Here is a 19445-nt window from a genome sequence, read left to right as displayed (position 1 = left end):
GCTGGTCTTCAGGTAATGAAATTTGTTCTAATAACTTGTGTGATGTAATATATAAATTTTTACCTACCAAGTCTTATATTAAATTTTTTTACCTCCAATTGCATGTTCTGTTCTGTTAGTGGTCACCATTGTTTTGTATATGCACAGCTTCTATTGTCATCCTGGAAAAGATCCTTAATACCTGGTCTGTGTGGCATCCTTGCTGGGTCTCTGTACCGTTTAAATGTGCTACGCATCCGTAGGGTTAAGGTATGCATTCTCTGCTTCTTGTCCTCTCGCTAGGCATGCTGTTTATGAACTCGAAAAATGGTCATGCATCCACTTTCTATACTGGCTTTTAGACACAAGATGGTGGCGAAATGGGCTGCTTGGGGGGGGGGGGGGGTAATTGAATCAAAATCAAAGTGATACTTTGTGTATGGGTTGAAACAAGACAGATTGATCTGAAATTTTCATAAAGAAGTGTTAGATATGATTACAAAAAATTTAGTATGTAATTAAGAATTTAGTCCTTTGCACAAATTGATATAGGAGATTTTTTTAAATAACCTTGATGGATGACTGTATGGTCAATTGGTCTGTTTTCTTTTTAGATTTTTTTTATTTGACATGTTTTGACACATTATATATAAAGCATAAATCAAACCGAATTTGCCACTTTAAATTAAACAAGCATATCTGCTGGTCTTCGATTTGACACCCTTCAATCTTTCAACAGTTGATTTGTGTTTCCTAAGCTAATGATATTTCTAAACTTTTAAAACATTATAATGATAAAAGCGCAAACCATTAATCATGACTTACTTAGTAAATCTTGTTTTTCTCAATATGCTGATGGACTTCCCATTTAGTAGTAAACTTGTTTCTGAAAAAATTAATAGTCTTGAATGATTAGTATCCATGCTCTCTGTTGAACTATCTTAACCCTAGAGTTGTATAAACAGGTTTTGAATTTTATCTGCAGCATCTAACTATCAGTTTTTTATTATTAAAAGGCTTAATGATGTTTAAAAGTTATAATTATTCTTATTGTTTTTCTTTTCCCATAATTTCAGTTCCCAGAGTTCATATCGTCGTTCTTCTCAAGGCTTTCTTTTCCATCTGTGGGCGGTACATCACCTGCCACACCACCTAGAAACCCACCATCCTTTGCAGCCCGTCAAGTGGAGGTAATTAAAGTTTCATCTGTTTTCATCTTGACATCAATAACTGTTTTTAAGTAAACTCTTTGCAAAAAGGATGATGAATTATGGTTGGTTAACTCAGGGTAATTATGGTGGTCTGATGTCGTCGGGTTCTGAGCCACCGGAAGATTCGATTGCAACACTGGTTTCGATGGGGTTTGATAGAAACTCAGCCAGACAAGCGCTTGTTCATGCAAGAAATGACATCAATGCTGCCACTAATATTCTACTTGAGGCGCAGGCTCATTAACTTGTGCTCTATTTTTTTTTTTTACTTTTTCATGGTATTTTGTTCTCAGCTTAGTTTTAGTTTCTTCTGCTTTATGTTTTTATGCATAGAGATGGATATATGTGTATGTATACTCATGAATCTAGAATCTTCTAGGGTTAATTTGAACAAGTGATTTGAACATATCAAGATGTATAGTTGCATTGCATGCTAAACATCTCTAAGCAAAATGCTTTTGTTTTCGTTTGTTTTGGTAAATTTGAATCATGCTGTGCAAGACCGGCTCAATGTCCTTGGAGGCCTAAAATCAACTAAAATGTTGAGGCATTTTTCTTTTATTTTCTTTATGCGGATAGTACTAGAGAGTATACAAGAAGTATAGAGTATTGATGATATTCAGTGATAATGGATATGAAACAATCCTTTTTACTTATGGTCTTATCAATAAATTAATAATTCTAAAAGAATTTTACTTTCAAAATCTCATAATACAGAATTCCTATTTAAGATAGAGGCCTTATAAAAATGGAGGCCTAAAGCCATTGCCTTATTTAACTTACCCACAAGACCTATCCTGATGCTGTGTTGGGTTATAATGTCATATGTAAGTTGTTGAGAGGATTTGGTGGACACAGTTTTGTTTTATAATTTGGGTACGTTCTTTAGATCTTTTTGCTAGTTTTTTTTACAAATGACAAAAATGATCTATTTTACCGGGCTATCATGCAGTGTATACTAATTAGTCAAATTAGGTTATTCTTTATAAATGCAGTATGTTTACTGAAGAATGAATTTGTTTTAAGTAGAGAAATGCAAGTAAAAATATAATAAAATGTGGAACAAAGATGGTAATTGGGCTTGTGTGTTTGTAATTAGGATGTGTTAAAGATACCTCTTTGCAAGCAAGTTCATAGATGCAAAATTGACAAAAATGAATTTTTTTTCGTGTTAGGTATAAGAATTAGTCGATTTAGGCTGTCCCTTTCATATATTAAGTGTACTTGGTCCTCGGTGCAAAATCAGATTTAAGGAGGAAGCCATAAGCATTCTCAATCCGTTCCCTAAAAATTATGTGAGGGGATTTGCAAATTATATGGTATAGTTATGAGTGGTTGTGAGTAGAGGTGCACAAACCGGTTTTTTTAAAAAAAACCGGTTCGGTTATTAACCGGACCGGTTTTTTTTTGGCCCGGAAAAAAACCGGTTCGGTTAATAACCGGACCGGTTAATAACCGGTTTTTTTCTGTCAAAACCCTAACCGGTCTAACCGGTTAGGACCGGTTTATAAACCGGTTAGAACCGGTTAATAAACCGGTTTTTTTATTAACCGGTTTTTTTTTATTAACCGGTTTTTTTTTTTTTTTTTTTTTTTTTAAATTTCGCGGTTTCAAATACGAATATTTGTTTTTTATATTTTGTACTTAATGAAGACCATTATTTTTTCACAGTATAAACAAACCGGTAACTACAAGGCAAACCGGTAACTACAAGGCAAAACGGACTGACCGAAGCCATTCTTTGCTTTCGTTGTTAGGGTTCTTTGCTTGGAAGATGAGTATGAGTGTGTGTTGGTGAATGTGTTTTCAACAAACCAAAGATTAAAAACACATAACTTTCATTTATAGTTTTTACATTAAAAATACAAACATTAAATCGTTATCGCATATTCGTAACTCAAAAATACAAACATTAAATCATTAACACTGAAGAAATCTCTGCCAAGAACTGTTGTTCATGATTTAACTTAAAAATACAAACATTAAATCGTGAACTAGCAGATGCTCCTGTTGTTCCCAATCGCAGTTTGTTCATGATTTGCCTCCATGTTTGCTGTTTCTTTAACTAAATTAGAAAAATCCAAATCAACAAGTAAATAAGAGCACATATTAGGAAAAAGAATGCTTAGACACGATTACATGAACAACTTGCTGTTTCTTACTCATGATTTGCCTCCATGTTTGCTGTTTCTTTAACTAATTTTCTTCGCTACCCCGATCCCGAGCTATTTCTTAGGTAATCGTCGTACGCGGCTTCTTCATCGGTCATTGGTTGAGTGTGTCCTTCATTGACCTCGTCTTCATACAAGCCCGCTTCATACTCCATTTCCCCCTCGAGTGAGCGTTGATGTTGTGCCCTATCTAAAGAGTCCAGGTAATCCTTGTAGCAAATCGACATCTCTATAGCTGGTGCAGTGAGTCGAGTCCTCCGTGAATTGAGGGTTGTCGAAGTGGTTGAAAGGAAGTGTTTGTTGAATCACAAAGTTTGAAAACTGTTGACGTACTGCTTCAACGTCGTACGTAAACACCCCCTCCTTGATTCGTCATCTCCGGCTGCAAACTACTTCCCATGTTGACGGATGAAGCAGCACTTTGGGAGGCCATGATAATAAGAGCGTATAATCGAGTATGAAATAAACGAGTACGAGTATGAAATAAACGACTACGAAATAAGAGCGTATGGAGTGGTAATGTGGTATAATTGAGTGTGAGATAACAAAATAATCGCGTATGAAATAAACGTTTAGAGCTAGTAGAGTTGTATAATCGAGTGTGAGCTAACCTACCCAACCTAAACTATATATAGTTGTTTGTGGGGGTAAAATGTTAAAAAAAAAACGGCTAGAAATCAAGAAAAAAACGGGCAAAAAAGGACCCAAACGGTCATATGGCCGTTTTATAACGGTCAAAAACCGGTTAACCTAAAAACCGGTTAACCGGTTTTTAGGTTAACCGGTTTTTTGACCGTTAACCGGTTAACCGGTTTTTAGGTTAACCGGTTTTTTTAATAACCGGTTTTTAAATTATAACCGGTTTTTTTTACTAACCGGTTCAATAACCGGTTTTTTGTCCACGAATGAGTAACCGAAGTACTAACCGGCGGTTCAATAACCGGTCTAACCGGTTTTTTAATAACCGGTTTTTCCTATTAACCGGTTTTCGGTTAAACCGACCAAACCGGTTCTATAACCGGTTTTTTTGAACACCTCTAGTTGTGAGTAGCAGAAGAGAGAAAATTTATATGGTTGTGAGTGAAAGAGAGAGAAAATATGATGATTGAGGTATAAAAAATATTATTTAATTAAATAGGAGAGAGAAAATACAGTATTTTCTAGTATAATTATATGATATATATCGATATATGATAGGGAACGGGCTGGGAATGCTCTAAGATTGCATAAGTACTGACATAATGAATACTATATCGAAGACCATGTGCTATGGCCATCTGTACACTGTTATGGCCATGTGTATAGTGGCAGATCTAGAACAAAATTTCGGGGGTAACAAAATTTTTTATCGTAGATTCATGTAATAATAATAAAAAAAAGATGATAACAAATAAAGTTAAACAACTACCAAATAAATAATTTCTCCTCTTCGGCATTTGAAATCTTGGAATCGAGCCATTACATCGTCTTCTGTTACTTTATCAAATGTTTCTCTTTCAACTGCACAAGCTAGAGCATTGTTCAAATAATCCATCCATTCGATTGCGTAAATCCGTCGATAAGCTTCAATTTAGCAAAGTAAACTTAAAAAAAGCCAGCTAAAAGAATTTAAACCTAACATATTTTTTTAGCAAAGTAGTTGTTGCATCACTTAATCGATTTCCAAATTCTTGATTATGTTACTTCAAGCCATGACTATTATGGCGGTATTAACACTGGCATGGAGGTTTCATTTGACCCAAACTATTTCAAATTGGTAAATTTGGGTTGTTTTAAAAATTAAATGAGTTGGTTTGGGTAAGAGATTTTAACTAAATGGGTCAAAATGGGTCATTCGAAATTCCATCGTGTTATTTTCGGGTCAAAATGGGTCAAATTCAAAGAAATGGGTCGATGTGGGTTAGTGTCCTAAGGAAATGTGGCAGGTTTAGGATCGAAACGGGTTTTCGCACGAGACAGGTTTCAGCACGAAATGGGTTTCAGATTAAAACGGCTTTGGTTCAGATTTCAAGCCAACACGAGTTTTTAAACGGGGCATGTTAATAACTAGTATGATGGTATTTTTGTGGGGTTCCCAAAGTGTGTTATAGTAACAGTGTAACATATTCCATCAAAGACCTTGTTCCCAAAGTGTCTTCTTGGAGGGTATGCCCTCTTAAAAGAGTTAAAGGTGTACCCGTTTTTCTCGTTACTGGGCAAAGCCCTTTTTACCGAAAAAAGGCGCTCTGTTCGGAAAACTGTAAATGCTATCTATACAAGCGTATTTGAAATACTAATTATAAATAGTACTGCTAACATAGTACAAATAATGAAATACCAAACATGAGTCCATCGATACTTGGATACTCGATCACTTACTATTACACAACGCTTAACAACCATCACACACAGTCACAAACTTTTACAAGCGATTTATGACATAAACTCGCCATTAACCCACCTATCCTCATACCTTCCATATGCGAAATTTGAAGAAGGAAGTCCGGTTAACTGAAGCGAGTCGGGTTCAATCCCATAATCAGTAAGCGGCCTTTTTTCAAGAACATCATCATGCTCAACTACAAAATCAGGAATCTCAACTGACCCTTTCTTCATATCTTCCCATAGATACTGCAGCCTACTTACATACTTCACTTTCCAATATAACCTGTCGAGAAAAAAAAAAACTTGATTTATTACAACTAATTATCTGATATTAATTATAAAACATTGTATAATATGAAACTTACCCTCCACTTAATAAGAAGCGGCCAAGGGTAGCAATAAGGAGCCGGGAACGAAGACCAGGATGAATAAAATAAACAACTTGAAGCCTGTCTTTAAAATCTGATGGAAGTTGTTCATAAATCCACCTCAGAATGGTGATTCCCGGGTTGTTATATTCTGTCTGCACAGTTGAGTGCATGTAGACGATACAAAACGGGCCTTCTGGCAATTCGGTTGTTATTTTGTATATTATGTATTTCTTCAGCCATTCTCCCCCAATTACTGGGGCTGGAACACAGCCATTCGTTTGTTAGTTAGAAACATTGACTAATTAACACAATACAACTAAACAAAGATATATCAACATTTGATTAGCATTGAATAAAGATTAGTAAAACTAAGAGAAGACTGTTTCTCCTAGATACATTCATACAATTTTGATTTCCAAGTAGACCAATCGACTATAGTGGAACTATTCGTTATTGTTTATATATTAGAACAACATGTTTCTGCAAGGGTTTAGGAGTAACTTAACTCTCATACAAAGATAAACCGGTGATTGTATATTGATTGTATGCATAATATGATCAGGTCTCTATAATTTATATTAGTTTATGTTATAATGTTGTAAAAGTCGTTAGGCGGTTCTAGGCGGTCGATTGGGGAGTTGCGAGTACTCGGGAGAAGTCGGGGATTACTCGGAAAATACCTAAGGAGTACTTGGCCGAGGCGGGGAGTACTCGATCTAGGCGGGGAGTAATCGGAGAGTACTCGGCCGCCTACTCGGGAGTTTTACAACATTTCATAGATACACTGTACAGTATCTAAATACCACTTAAATATTTAACTAGTCTAATAAGTGAAAATGAGGGCAAACATTTGAGCAATGTCTCACTATTAACAGATTCCGAAATCTGGAGGTAGTTATTTTTTTTATACGGGAAAACCAATTGATTGCAGCTACTTAGCAGCGGGGGCATATAAGCAGCCGTTGGTCAAACAGAAAGTGCAGCATTTTATCTGTCAACCGATAAACTCAAGATGGTTTTTCAAGATTGATAACCAAGTTGTTCATCACAGACTTGTAAAACATCCAAGTTTCATTAATTCAAGTAGGTTTTGAGTGGCAGTATTTCCTTCAAAAAAAAAAAAAAACCCGTCAAAACTCAAGACGAGATGTGAGCGTTTCCATAATCCTTTCATCTTAAAATGAAGCATTCAACCTCGTGTATATCATTTCATCTAAAACGAAGTATTATTGCTTAGTGTAATTTGATCAAGTTAATTTCTCCAAACGCACTAAACCACTTGTTCTTACCCTAACGCCCGAGGCTGCAGAGCTACTTGGTCATGTCCAACAAGTTAATGTTCTATGAATATTATTTTTAAACCATTTAGTTTTGCTATCCAAAAAAGGCTAGCTGCACAGCTTATGTAAACATAAATAGATTTTAAAGTATGATGATAATAATAATAATAATAATAATACCTGGGAAGTATTTGCCGATAACTCGAATTATGCGATTGGCGTAGTTATCAGAGGCGGGTTCGATGCGGAAGAATTGCAAGGCGTCAAGAGCCGGGAACTCTTCGTCGTCATATGCAGAAGGATCAGATGGACAGTCGTGCCAGCTGTCTTCGGTGGCTGCAAGTGGTCGTGGATCGATACCGTGCCGATCCGACGGTACAACCACCACACTGAAATCTTCCATTGCGATTCAGTAGTTGAATACGACTCTACTTGGCGAGGAGATAAAACAATTTGGATACGTCGTTAGTCAAATAACGTGGGTCAGTGGGGTCACTGGGTGGTGAGCAATTACTTGATCGAAAATATACGCAACAGAATCGAAATTACGGATAACTGAATTAATTGAAAACTGGTTATCGGTTATTTTTTGTATTCTTGGTTAACTAAAATAAACTGAGTTGAACCAAAAACTAAAAATTAACCATGAAAACCGAACCGATTGATGAAAAACCGATTTGTTTATTTGGTTGAGACTAATAACCAAACCGTGCACTCCCATGTAGGCAGTTTAACGCCTAACCAAATTGCAAAATTACATACTTGATTCTTTTTAGTTTAGAATTAGTTTGAAAAAAAATAAATTATGTTAAAGCTGAGCAACCAGAATCAGAATTACATTTTAGCTCGGTCATGTTTTGATTTGAAACCGACACTATGAAACCGAGAACAGAAATTTCAATTTGATTTTTGTTTTTTTTTCTTAGAACTGGGTACAGGTATAAGTGACATAAATTTATAAGTTGATGGAGTGAGTAAATTACTCTTACATAACCTCTTTTAGGCATCTTACACAAAACGTAAATTATGTTAAAGCTGAGCAATCAGAATCAGAATTACATTTCATCTCTCTCTCCTCCACATCATCAAAGATGGCTTTTGTTGATGCTCTAATTGATTCTATGTGTTATAATGGCATGATAAAACATATAAATGGAAATATAACTATAGTATATTTAACGAGTAAGTTACAACCATCAAAAACTTATTCAAGAGCCATGGAAACAAAACTGTAGTATATTTTGCATAGAGGGTGTTTGGGATTCCTTATTTTACATCCTTATAATTTTTCATTAAGTTAATAAGTTACAACATTGTAATTTATGAAACTTTTCCTCTCACAATATAAGCAATCCCAAACATTATTTTCAAAAAGTTAATAAGCTATAAGTTAGTAAAAATAAGCAATCCCAAACACCCCCTTGGTAATATGTTTTCAATAAGCTTTTAAGCTCAATAGTCAATAGGTTTCTCTTTTTAATTTATAAAAAGCTAAAAACTCTTCAATTAAGTTAACCTAGAGGTCCTAGACATCCCATATTGAGAAACTGTATACAACAAAAACTAGTGATACCAACAAATCGATCCACATATTAAATCTAGGTTACATATCAAAAACATAAGGTTAGCAATTGAACATCTGTTTAAGACACACTAAAACATGTTAATCAAAAAAATACACTATGTGATTTTTGTTAATCTTTTTAAATAATTGAAATTAGTAAACTAGATTACATCATTTTTCCTTATTAGTACATGAAATTTAAAATTGTGCTATAGACATGAACGAATCGTATTTATGTTTGATACTTGTGTTAAGTGCGTCATCTCTAACCTATTTAGCACGTCAATCATAATACCATAACAAATCAGATATCCAAAGTTGTTATATTACAACATAACAAAAATTACAACTGCAGCCATCTCTAATTCTTTAAATATAATATTCAAAATGCTTAAATACATATTTTTTCAACCTGCCTTGATGCTAAAGGTACTATTGGATCAAAATTTAACTATATGTATGATTACAAAAGATTGACAAGTGGGTCTTCTGGCTTTATGGGATTTTCAAGTGCGGTAATATGCTGCTTAAACCGAGCTGCGGCTTCTTCTCTCTCTTCCACCTGCCCAGACTTATCAAGCACAATGGCCATCAAGTAATACGCTTCCGCTGCCATCTCATGATACTGAATTCAATCAAAACAAAACATCAAATAAGAAATATTCAATTCATTACTACAAATTTGTAACTTTGAATTTGAGGGCATTTTGGACATTTTATTGTTAGTCAAATCTTGCTATAACAGAAATCAACCAACTAACCTCCAAAGCTTCAAGTCCTTCACAAGCTTGCCTTAACGAATCAAGAACTATATCAGGATCTTCAGAGACTGAAAAGACACCTCAAGAAATTTAAATTTTGAAGTGATCACTAAAAAATGTTAAAACATCTTTTATCAATCTTGGTTTTAAAAAGCATGACCCGCTCCGAGACGTTTAGGTCCTGAAGCTGAGGCATACACGAGGCATTGCTCTATGCTCTATGTACAAGGTGTGTTATAAAAAATAATAAAAAAAGGATGGTTATTAGATTGGACTACCTGAAATGCTGGAGTCGGATAAGTAGCATTTAGCTTCGGCAATGTGGGCCCGAGACTGAAGCTCAAGACCGCCTTGACCAAGTATAATAGGGAAAGCACTATGAATTAGGTTTAAAGCTCGTTTAGCATGCCTCGGTCCAAGCAACAACCACAACTCAGCTAGTGTCAGAGTGGCTGCACCTCTCAAAATATCCAAATTAAATGATTCACAAAACGATATGCTCGCTAAAGCATATGGAATTCCCAAAACACAATTTCCAGATCTCTGCAATACCATATTTAAACAAAAATATAATATAAGCTTCAAATAAATCTAATGGTAAATTACAGTTTTCGTCCTTTATGTATGGGGTAGCACACAAATCGTGTCCTTTTTTAGTAAGTACAAAAAACGTCATTTGCGTCACACTTTACATGTTGTCCTTTTCACTAACCGGTGTTACTTTTCTGTTAGTTTGTTAAATGACTATTATGCCCTTTTACTTTCTTTCTTTTACTCTTTCATCACTTTTATTTTATAAAATAAGTATATAAAATAGTTAATCAACCAATTTTTAAAACTGTGAAAATTACACATTTTGTCCTTTAGTTGTATTGGAAGGGCAAGATGGTCATTTTTGAAAAATTAACAGAAAAGGTTAACCCAGTTAGTGGACTCAAGGACATTATTTTGTACTTATTGAAGTTGAAGAATACAATCTGCAAGTTGCCCCAATAATACATAACAAAAAACTGTAATTTACTCTAAATTTAACTAAAACAGTTATATTTGATGGTTGGTAGTTGGTACCTTGTGGATTTCAGCAAGGAGAAGAAGAACACTTGCATTCTCCACATGCATATTGAATTTATAACACTTGCAGAACAAAGAATGTGCAACCGAAGCTGCCTGCACACATCATCAGCCACATCAGCATTCTCCGGAGTCCTTTAATATAATTATAAATATAAAAAATGAAGAAATTTAATGACCTCGTTAAACTCGTTAGCAGCAAGCAATGTGCGGGCCCGGCGAAGACTAGCTTCAATCTTGATCTCCATGTCAACACCGGTTACAGAAGAAGCCAAAACTCCAAGTTCATCACATATTTGTTGAGCTAGTTTCAAATGGCCCCTACAAAATCATTGCAATATAAATAAATATACAATAAAATGAGAAAATAACAAAGTTTGATAAATAATAATAATAATAATAATAATAATAATAACAATACCTGTGTAAAGCTCGCTCATGAAGCAGCTGCAACTTAACTGGCAAGATTCCAGATTTTGAAACCGACAAAAACTTTGCTTCGGCTATCTTAAGTGCTGCAAAGGCTTCTGTTGATAGAATATATACATCAACGTATCGCTCTTGCAGATTTGATCAAAGTAATAAACTTAGTAAAATATGTTAGAATTCAGTCTGACCTTTGTACCCTTTATACACAGCTAAATGTTGGATGAGTTTCCCATAAGCTAATGCAAGATCAGCTGAACTGTACCAATCATTAAAGAAAACAGCTTTAGAATAATATCAAATAAAAGGGCACAATAGCAACCAAACATAATGATAAACAACTAACTAAATACAATGGCGTGTTATTACCTTGCAGAGTCAGCAAAACATGTAGCAAAAACCAGAGCATTTGACCGAGCAAGAGAAGCACTAAATGAAAAATAAAAGATAAAAACTTCAACGATCCATTTCCTTCTAAGCTAATATATTTATTTTATTTTATGCATACGACCCATTAGAGATAATACTACGCTTGTAAACAAACCGCATGCTCAGTGAATTGTTTGTGAACCGTTTGGTGAGAAGTTTGTTTCTTTAATAAACAACAAACATGAAAAATGTATTTTGTTCATTTAGTTAAACAAACGAACATGAACATGTGTCTCATTCGTTCATTTATGTTCGTAACATTTATTTATTTAAATTCGTTTGCATTCGCTTGTTCGCGTTCATTCATGTTAGTTGGTTTACGCTTGTTTAAGTCTGTTCGCTTGCATTCGCTAATACATTCATTTAAAATTGTTAGGCCCATTACAATTCAGTCTAGTTTAATAGCTTTTTAGACCCAACACATTCTTTATTCACATTATTTTTAACTGGTTTTAGGTCAGTTATGTTCGTTTGTTTACGTTCACGAACCGTTTGTTTATATTCATAACAAACGAACACATTTATTTTCTTAAAACAAAGGCGGACAAGAAAACCTCATTTCTTTAACTGTTCGTATTCGAATGTTTGTTCGGTTAAAGTTAAACCAACGAACATGAACATGTTCCGTTCGTGTTTGTACGGTTCGTTTACAGGCCTAGATAAAACATACCCAACTTGACCCGTTAATAAACAAACAGATGGGTCAAAACTGTTAGAAGATGTAAGAGTACCTTCCATATAGCTCCCAAGATGTTGCACTAACTAAAAAAGACGAACCCACAAGCTGCAGAACGGAACCAGGAACAGAACTTGATTGTAACCATGAATAAAATGTGTCACGGTTGCTCTGGAGCTCACTTTCTTGAGGAAAAACCAATGTGGTTGTTGGTTCTCTTTGATTCTTAAGCCATGAAGTACTCAAAGCACCATCAATTGTCACTATTGAGCTTTCATTATCAAATTGGTGTATCAACTGTGAACTTAATCTAAGTTTCTAAAACAACAAAACAAAGTATCATCAATACTTCAATAGTTTAATTCGGAATAATGTAAAGGTAAATTTAATAATGTAAGATCATAGTACCTTGCAAACGTCAGTTGGATTAGTTCTGAGTTGAATTGAAGCTTTGGGGCCAAAAGATAATAATGGTCTTTGAACATGCTGCATTAGCAATAAACATAATCATTAGCATGCCAAATAGTTAAAAACAAAGTCTAGTTGGAAATTTTGACACACTTATTTAAGAAAGGATGAATCAAGTTTTGTTTTATCTCAAGCGGGTCAGAATGTGTAACTTTTTTAAAGATGGCTTGAAAAGAAATGGGTCAAATGATGCTCTAAGTATATGTTTAAAGCAGAGGGTGCCAATCCTATCGGGTTGGCAGATTTAAGTGTCCAACCAGAACACGACCCGTATTTTTATTTGGGTCAAAAACATCAACCCTAGACCTTACACACTTAAAATCGTGTAACCTAAGCACGACTGTTTAACCCATTTATCTAAACCTATCAAACGGGTTGGCAGGCTGAAGGGAAGCAATCAAGTTGTAAATGTATTCACTGGGTTGGTGGGTTGTAAAAAATGGTTAAACGGGTTAGTGGTGACTTACTTAACTAAACAGGTTAGTGGGTCGACGTGTCTAACTCAACAAGGTTAAGCTGGCCAACCCAAACACAACTCGTTTAATTAAACAGGTCGACCCAAACACGACGCGCTTTTTAAACAGGGTAGTTATTCCAACCCAAAACCTGATTTTTTTTTTGTTTTGTGGGAAACTGCCACTCTCATACTAATAAGAAAATAAGGATAATTGAACAAAAAGCTACCATTTTGACCTAAACCCATATAGCCCGTTACCCAAGCGAGCCATTTTTGCAACCTTTACTGTCATCAATAGCCTACCTTTAAATCAAATTTAGCTAGTGCCAGTTGATTGGAAGCTACAAGGCGCTTTAATTTTAAAGAATCTGCCCGTTTTAAAGATCTTCTAAGAAGCACAAATAACTGTTGTTGAACAGATAATGATGTGGAATCATGAGAATCTGAGGCTCCCATAATTCCAGTTATGTTTGAGATGCCAACTTCAGATAGCAGGTTACAAATGGCGGTTAATGTGTAGGCAAGGCACGTATCATCACTGTGCTACAAATTGTAAGCAAACAAGAATAAATAAATATATAAAAACATTTAGTTACTAAATATAATTTACTGAGCATAATAAGTATACCAGCTGACAAACACGGACTGCTTCAGTCAAAACCTGAAACAAAAAGAAGCTTATTAAGAAATATAAAGAACGCTATTTTGCGCCTTTTTACCAGCATTATATTGTTAATAGTTAATAATACTATAAGAACATATATTTACTTGAATTACATACGTTTAGAGCTAGTTTGGGGTGACCAAAATAAAAATGTGTCATTCCGAGAGATAATAAAGCAATTTCATATCTTCCATTGTTCGTGTAGTTTATTGGGGGGACAAAATCAGATCCCTCCATACCTGCACTGCAATATTAATAGCCATGTAATAATTAGTTAAAATGTCCAAAAAAAAAAGACAACTAAAAAGATTTTTGATAAAGCTTGTTTTCTATTTTTTATCGTAAAATGTTAAAAAGCAAAAGTGGTGGTTTTGGATTATGGCCTTATCCTTATCAGGTCAAATCCAAAAATTGGCTAAAACGCAAATGGGCCAGACTGAATGAATTTAAGAATGTGCATGAAACTAATGTAACCGAACGCAACAAAAAAATGACGGTTTGGTTTTATACTTTTCAAGAAAACTGATTTTTCGGTTCAATGTTGCTATGAACCAAAAAACCGTACCAAACCAATGGCAACCGAAATGAACCAAAAAAAAGGCCATTTAAAGTAATTTCTAAGAAATTAATATACAGTGTAGCCCATATATTTTAGTTCCAAATATTAATAATCAAATAATCATGAATTAACAAAAAGTATTTAGGCCATAGTCAGATTCATCAATTTTTTCAGCCAAAATTTTCAATCTCAAATGGTAAAACCGAACCCATTGTGAAACACAAAAACTGAAAAATCCGAAATCCACGATTTTCTAATAAACCCAAAAATCGAACATTAGATTTTTGGTTCAATTTGAACCCAAAACCAACCCATGCACACCCTTAGTTGAAAGTTACACATGGTGTATATTTAATGTTTACAGCAATAACATTAACTATTTATACAAAATGGAAAACAAAATGTTTTAAGGTCTACCCAAGCCGGCCCATTTGCCGCTTTTAGTTGAAGGTATCATATTAATTAAAAACATACATAAATGAAGTAAAAGATGAGGAATAATACCTATAATCAAAATAACGGTTAAGATTCTCCAAAGCAACTGGATAATCATTGTGATAAAGGCTATTCAAATAACGTAAAAAGTGAACCTGTAAACATTAAAATAAATTAGTAATTAAAAATTGTCATACAAGAATATTACAGATTACAAAGTAACATACACGATGCAACTCGGGGGCCAGGTTCTGAAGAAGCTTCAAAACAGATTCAAATGCACTCATAGGAAAAGAGCTTCCAAGCCTATAAAAAACAATTATTAGTAGATTATAAATAGTACGTAATTAAATATCAGTAAAATAAAATATATGAAATAACTTGCTTTTCAATCATTTCTGCTTTCTCTGACAAGAATCCTTGTATCTGCCAATTTGTACGTTGAAAGATCACATCAGACGATTCAACACTTGTTGACTGCATTTGTGTTTCACTTCTAAGACTCTGTTTGACTTTTTGACCAGGAGAAACCGTAATATCTGCATTTACATAACATTTCATACTGTATTAAGGTCATTAGTCCATTTTCATAACATTATAAAAAAAATCTCACCTTCAACTAAACTAATAAGTGCTTTTGATGAATGATTATGAAAAGGAACCTGTTCGGTTGACTTTTTTCTTGACTCAAGTTCTTCTGTAAAATTCTGAAGCACAATATTCTCCAAATCCATGTTTTCATATTCTAACGGTGCCTCTGGATCATTACTAGCATCATCCAAATGTGACATTCCATATGAAGAAAATGCTTCTTTACAATATGATTTTATATTTGTTAAAAGATGACACATGCCCTATATGTAAAGAACCATTATAAGCGTATGTAAGAACTATAAAAGGTTTCTTATATTAATTTTACAATAGATTGAAAGAAAAAAAATACCTCAAATGACAAATTATTGAAAGCGAGCAAGAAACGACGAAGATACAATCCAAGATTACTATTTGGATCCAAATTTATTTGATCATCATCAATAACACTTGTTTCTAGGCCCGCAAGAATGCCTATAATACATGCACAATTTGGTATTGCAAAAAAAAATAAATTAAATGAATAAAATGCAAATGCTTTAAACTAAACAACCAAAAGTGGAAAAGTTAAATAAAATAGTCAACCCGACTACAAAATGTAAAATATAAACTATGTACTAGATAAAAATAGTGCATGTATGTGGGCCTGTAAAAAACCAAACATGGCATGTTCGTGTTCGTTTGTCTAACTTTAACCAAACAAACGATTGCTGGCGGACAATTAAACAAACAGGGTTTTCTTGTTTGTGTTTGTAACTTTGTTTGTTAAGAAAATGATCATGTTCATTTATGTCCGTTCATTAATAGCATAAACAAATGATTCACAAACGTAAACGAAAAGTGAACGAACAAATATAACTTAGAATAGATGAACGATTATAAACGAACATAATTGAGCAAACACAATTGAAAGTAAATGTGTATCAATCTGGTTGGACATGTGTTCATGCCCGTTTATTTAACTAAATAAACAAAAAAGTTTTGTCTATGTTCGTCTGTTTATTAAATTTCCCGTTTAAGTACAGTGCACGAACTTTTCGCTTAACATTCAATTTGTTTACAGGCCTACGTGTATGAAGTGAAAGAAAAGAAAAAATATAATTGAAGAAAAAAGAAATATTAAGATTAAAGTGTTGCTCACCTCGTAACCCAGTGAAAAAGGTAAAGAGGTCATCTGGTGATGATATTGAAGATAGCCTACCGGTTACATGATCAGTCAACCAGTTATATAATAATCCACCAAATTCCTTTAATAGCTTCAAGGAATCATCCAACGTCGGCTCCAAAATATCATCACATGACTTCGAGGTTAATAGAGAAAATTCAAATATTGAAAAAACCAGTCTATCAAAAGACGTGAAAAGTAAAAGATGAAGAAAAGGAAAGAATAACAATGACGTGTCATCGATGAACTAAATCATAAAGCTAAATTGATGATTCAATTTACGTGACACAAATTGGGATATTATAAGCGATTTAAAGTATGAGCAAACGTCTCCAAATGAATTTTTCTACAATCCACCATGAACTTTCTTATATGAATCTAACACGGTGTAATTGGAAAGATCTATGATTGCTGATTAGGAAATGAGAAATAACTCCAATATTAAGAAATCAAAGCCGACAGAAACATATTAAAATTCATGTTACCAAATAGAGAAGTATAATACATATATGTACAATATCAAAGACACAGTTACATAAGCGTTGCTGCGTTGTGGCTTCGGGTTTCTTCCAATATTCAATAAGTCATTTTTACATGTTGTACTTGTTAACAAAAGATCAACCTTATTCATGTATTGCTCTTTTATACGTAGCTAATGTAGTTTTCTCACCATCTTGCGTCATCAATAGTTTACTGCTATTACTTTTAATACCTTTTGTTTTGTTTCCTATTCATAACTTATCTTATCTAGATACGATACTTCACATATCAAAAAAAGATTTTTTTTTAAGACGAGGTCTCAGCAGAAGCAGCCTCTCTATCTTCCAGGATACAAGTAAGGTTTTCCCCATCCTACCCCTAAACCCTATCAATAGCTTACTATGACCAGGATTTTACCAGGTCCGTTTGCTTGTTTAACACAACATCTACATCACTTTTGCCATCATCTTGAAAATAATGGTTGCAATTTAAAGATATGCATCTATAATCAGTTAACTTATAGCATTTTTCTACATGGTTCTTAAAAACCAATCATTCCAACCCAACATAACCATGAAATCAGAACAATAAATATTACTCCAATATCCAAAGTCAAAACTAATCAAACACATCAACTTATACACCAAAAAGATTATAACTTGAGCAAAATTAATAAAGGGTTTTTACTCCAAAAATCAAAACTAATAGAAACCATCAATTTATACACCAAAAATAAAGGGTTTTACTCCAAAAATTAAAACTAATAAAACACATCAACTTATACACCAAAAAGATTATAACTTGGGCAAAATTAATAAAGGGTTTTACTACAAAAATCAAAACTAATAAAAGCCATCAATTTAAATACCAAAAAGATTAAAACTTGGGGAAAAATAATAAAGGGTATACCTTAGTAAGTGCGATCAAGAACAAGCCAAGACGATTATGCTGAGAAATGGAGTCAAAGGGGTATGGCACAGAGAGTTGACCAGAAGGAGCATAAACCTGAAGAAGAATGCAGATGGATACTTTATGTGGTGTGATTACAAACCCACTTTGGGGCTTCACCATTCCTGCCATTATTTGCTGCAATTCACAAAACCCTTTTCCCCAAATTGCAAGAATTGATTAGAATACTGGGTTAATTGAGATAAAACTGTGAAACCAAGATTTGATTTTTATGAAGTATATAAACCCTAGAAAGATACAGGAGTCAGCTGCTAAGATGTGCGAGGGAAACCTGGATTTGGGGGCAAACGTTGTCGTTTTGATTTTGGTGAATGGTGGCTTAAATTACCCGAATTCAAATTTTTAAATTGGGATACTTGGTCCGGGAAGACTTGAACCCACGACCTTATTCAGGGTCATCTAATTATGTATACGAGTCGTCGAGTTGTGTTCGATAATGTTATGAGTAATAATAAACAAACGGGTCAGCTTCTTTTCTTTTCAGCCTCATTGATTGGGAGGCATGGCATAGAGAATTTTTTTACGGTATACTTTAAGAACTGTTGTGTTTAGAATATGAATATAGCAATATAATTTATATATTTTTATTTGCATAAATTTTTACAATATGCTTTCAATTCATTGTGACGCACTGACGCCCTGGTATTCTAACATTTGTATCGGGTAGATACTAAAATGAAAATTCAATACATAAGATAGTTTAATTTATATATTTGTTTATGTTTTTATAAGGACGCTTAAGTTAATCATGGATATCACTAAAATGAGGGAGGAATGTTAGTAGTTTTAGTGTTATCGACGTGTATTTTAGGATATTGGATTTTTTTCTTTTTCTTTAAGAAAAATAATTATAAAAATGAACAAAAGTATCCAATTACAATAGCTGGGTAAGCGGGCAACAAGTTGCATCACAACTCCCTTTTGAATGTAAAACCCAATCCCGCTGAAAACAAAATTATATTTCTGTTGCGTCGATGAGTTACTGTGCACAACCCGTTGAACTCTTTTTAGAAAAGTAATAGCTTTTTGGGGCAAGAGACCAAAATGTATCAAAGGCAAAAAGAATGAATACATGTTGATTCTCGGCACATGCTTAGCAATTTTCTTGATTCCGCCTTCAACACAGCAAATAATGTTAAAGATTAAACGAGTTAAGTGACGCTAGAGTGTGGGCTATTTTAATTTTAATGTTATTTGGGCTTTATTATTGGATTTTATACGTGGGTTTGAGTATTTATTTAATCGGGCTTAAGTGGTATGTGAAGTGGGCTTAATTAATGTTTAGGCTAATATGAGAATTGATCAGTATATTTTTCCTTGGTTATTTTTTTTTCCTTCTTGATCGGACGATATA

The 19445-nt window shown here is 33.9% G+C and overlaps 3 protein-coding genes across 3 annotated transcripts; 1 reads left to right on the top strand and 2 right to left on the bottom strand.

Moving 5' to 3' along the window:
- Positions 1-49: 49 nt before the first annotated feature.
- On the top strand, positions 50-1682 carry LOC143585890 (rhomboid-like protein 20). Its single transcript, XM_077067565.1, has 3 exons — positions 50-249; positions 1056-1169; positions 1267-1682. The coding sequence occupies exons 1-3, from the start codon at positions 103-105 to the stop codon at positions 1432-1434; spliced, it is 429 nt and encodes a 142-aa protein (XP_076923680.1). The 5' UTR covers positions 50-102; the 3' UTR covers positions 1435-1682.
- Positions 1683-5614: 3932 nt separating this feature from the next.
- LOC143585881 (uncharacterized) lies at positions 5615-7779 on the bottom strand. Its single transcript, XM_077067559.1, has 3 exons — positions 7557-7779; positions 6091-6355; positions 5615-6008 (listed from the first exon to the last, which is right to left on the bottom strand). The coding sequence occupies exons 1-3, from the start codon at positions 7777-7779 to the stop codon at positions 5774-5776; spliced, it is 723 nt and encodes a 240-aa protein (XP_076923674.1). The 3' UTR covers positions 5615-5773.
- A 1504-nt stretch (positions 7780-9283) lies between these two features.
- Positions 9284-18202, bottom strand: LOC143585889 (anaphase-promoting complex subunit 5-like). The gene is made up of 20 exons (XM_077067564.1): positions 18032-18202; positions 16619-16778; positions 15830-15951; positions 15500-15740; positions 15272-15425; positions 15114-15192; positions 14956-15041; positions 14010-14136; positions 13857-13889; positions 13532-13771; positions 12712-12789; positions 12359-12621; positions 11568-11627; positions 11390-11457; positions 11194-11299; positions 10952-11093; positions 10770-10868; positions 9980-10244; positions 9702-9769; positions 9284-9565 (listed from the first exon to the last, which is right to left on the bottom strand). The coding sequence occupies exons 1-20, from the start codon at positions 18200-18202 to the stop codon at positions 9404-9406; spliced, it is 2724 nt and encodes a 907-aa protein (XP_076923679.1). The 3' UTR covers positions 9284-9403.
- Between the last annotated feature and the right edge of the window lie 1243 nt (positions 18203-19445).

This window comes from Bidens hawaiensis, unplaced genomic scaffold, assembly GCF_021521415.1.
Source record: "Bidens hawaiensis isolate Kalapana, Puna unplaced genomic scaffold, B.hawaiensis_p1.1 tig00034198_1, whole genome shotgun sequence".
Lineage (NCBI taxonomy): Eukaryota > Viridiplantae > Streptophyta > Magnoliopsida > Asterales > Asteraceae > Bidens > Bidens hawaiensis.
This window is presented reverse-complemented; position numbering and strand designations above follow the sequence as displayed.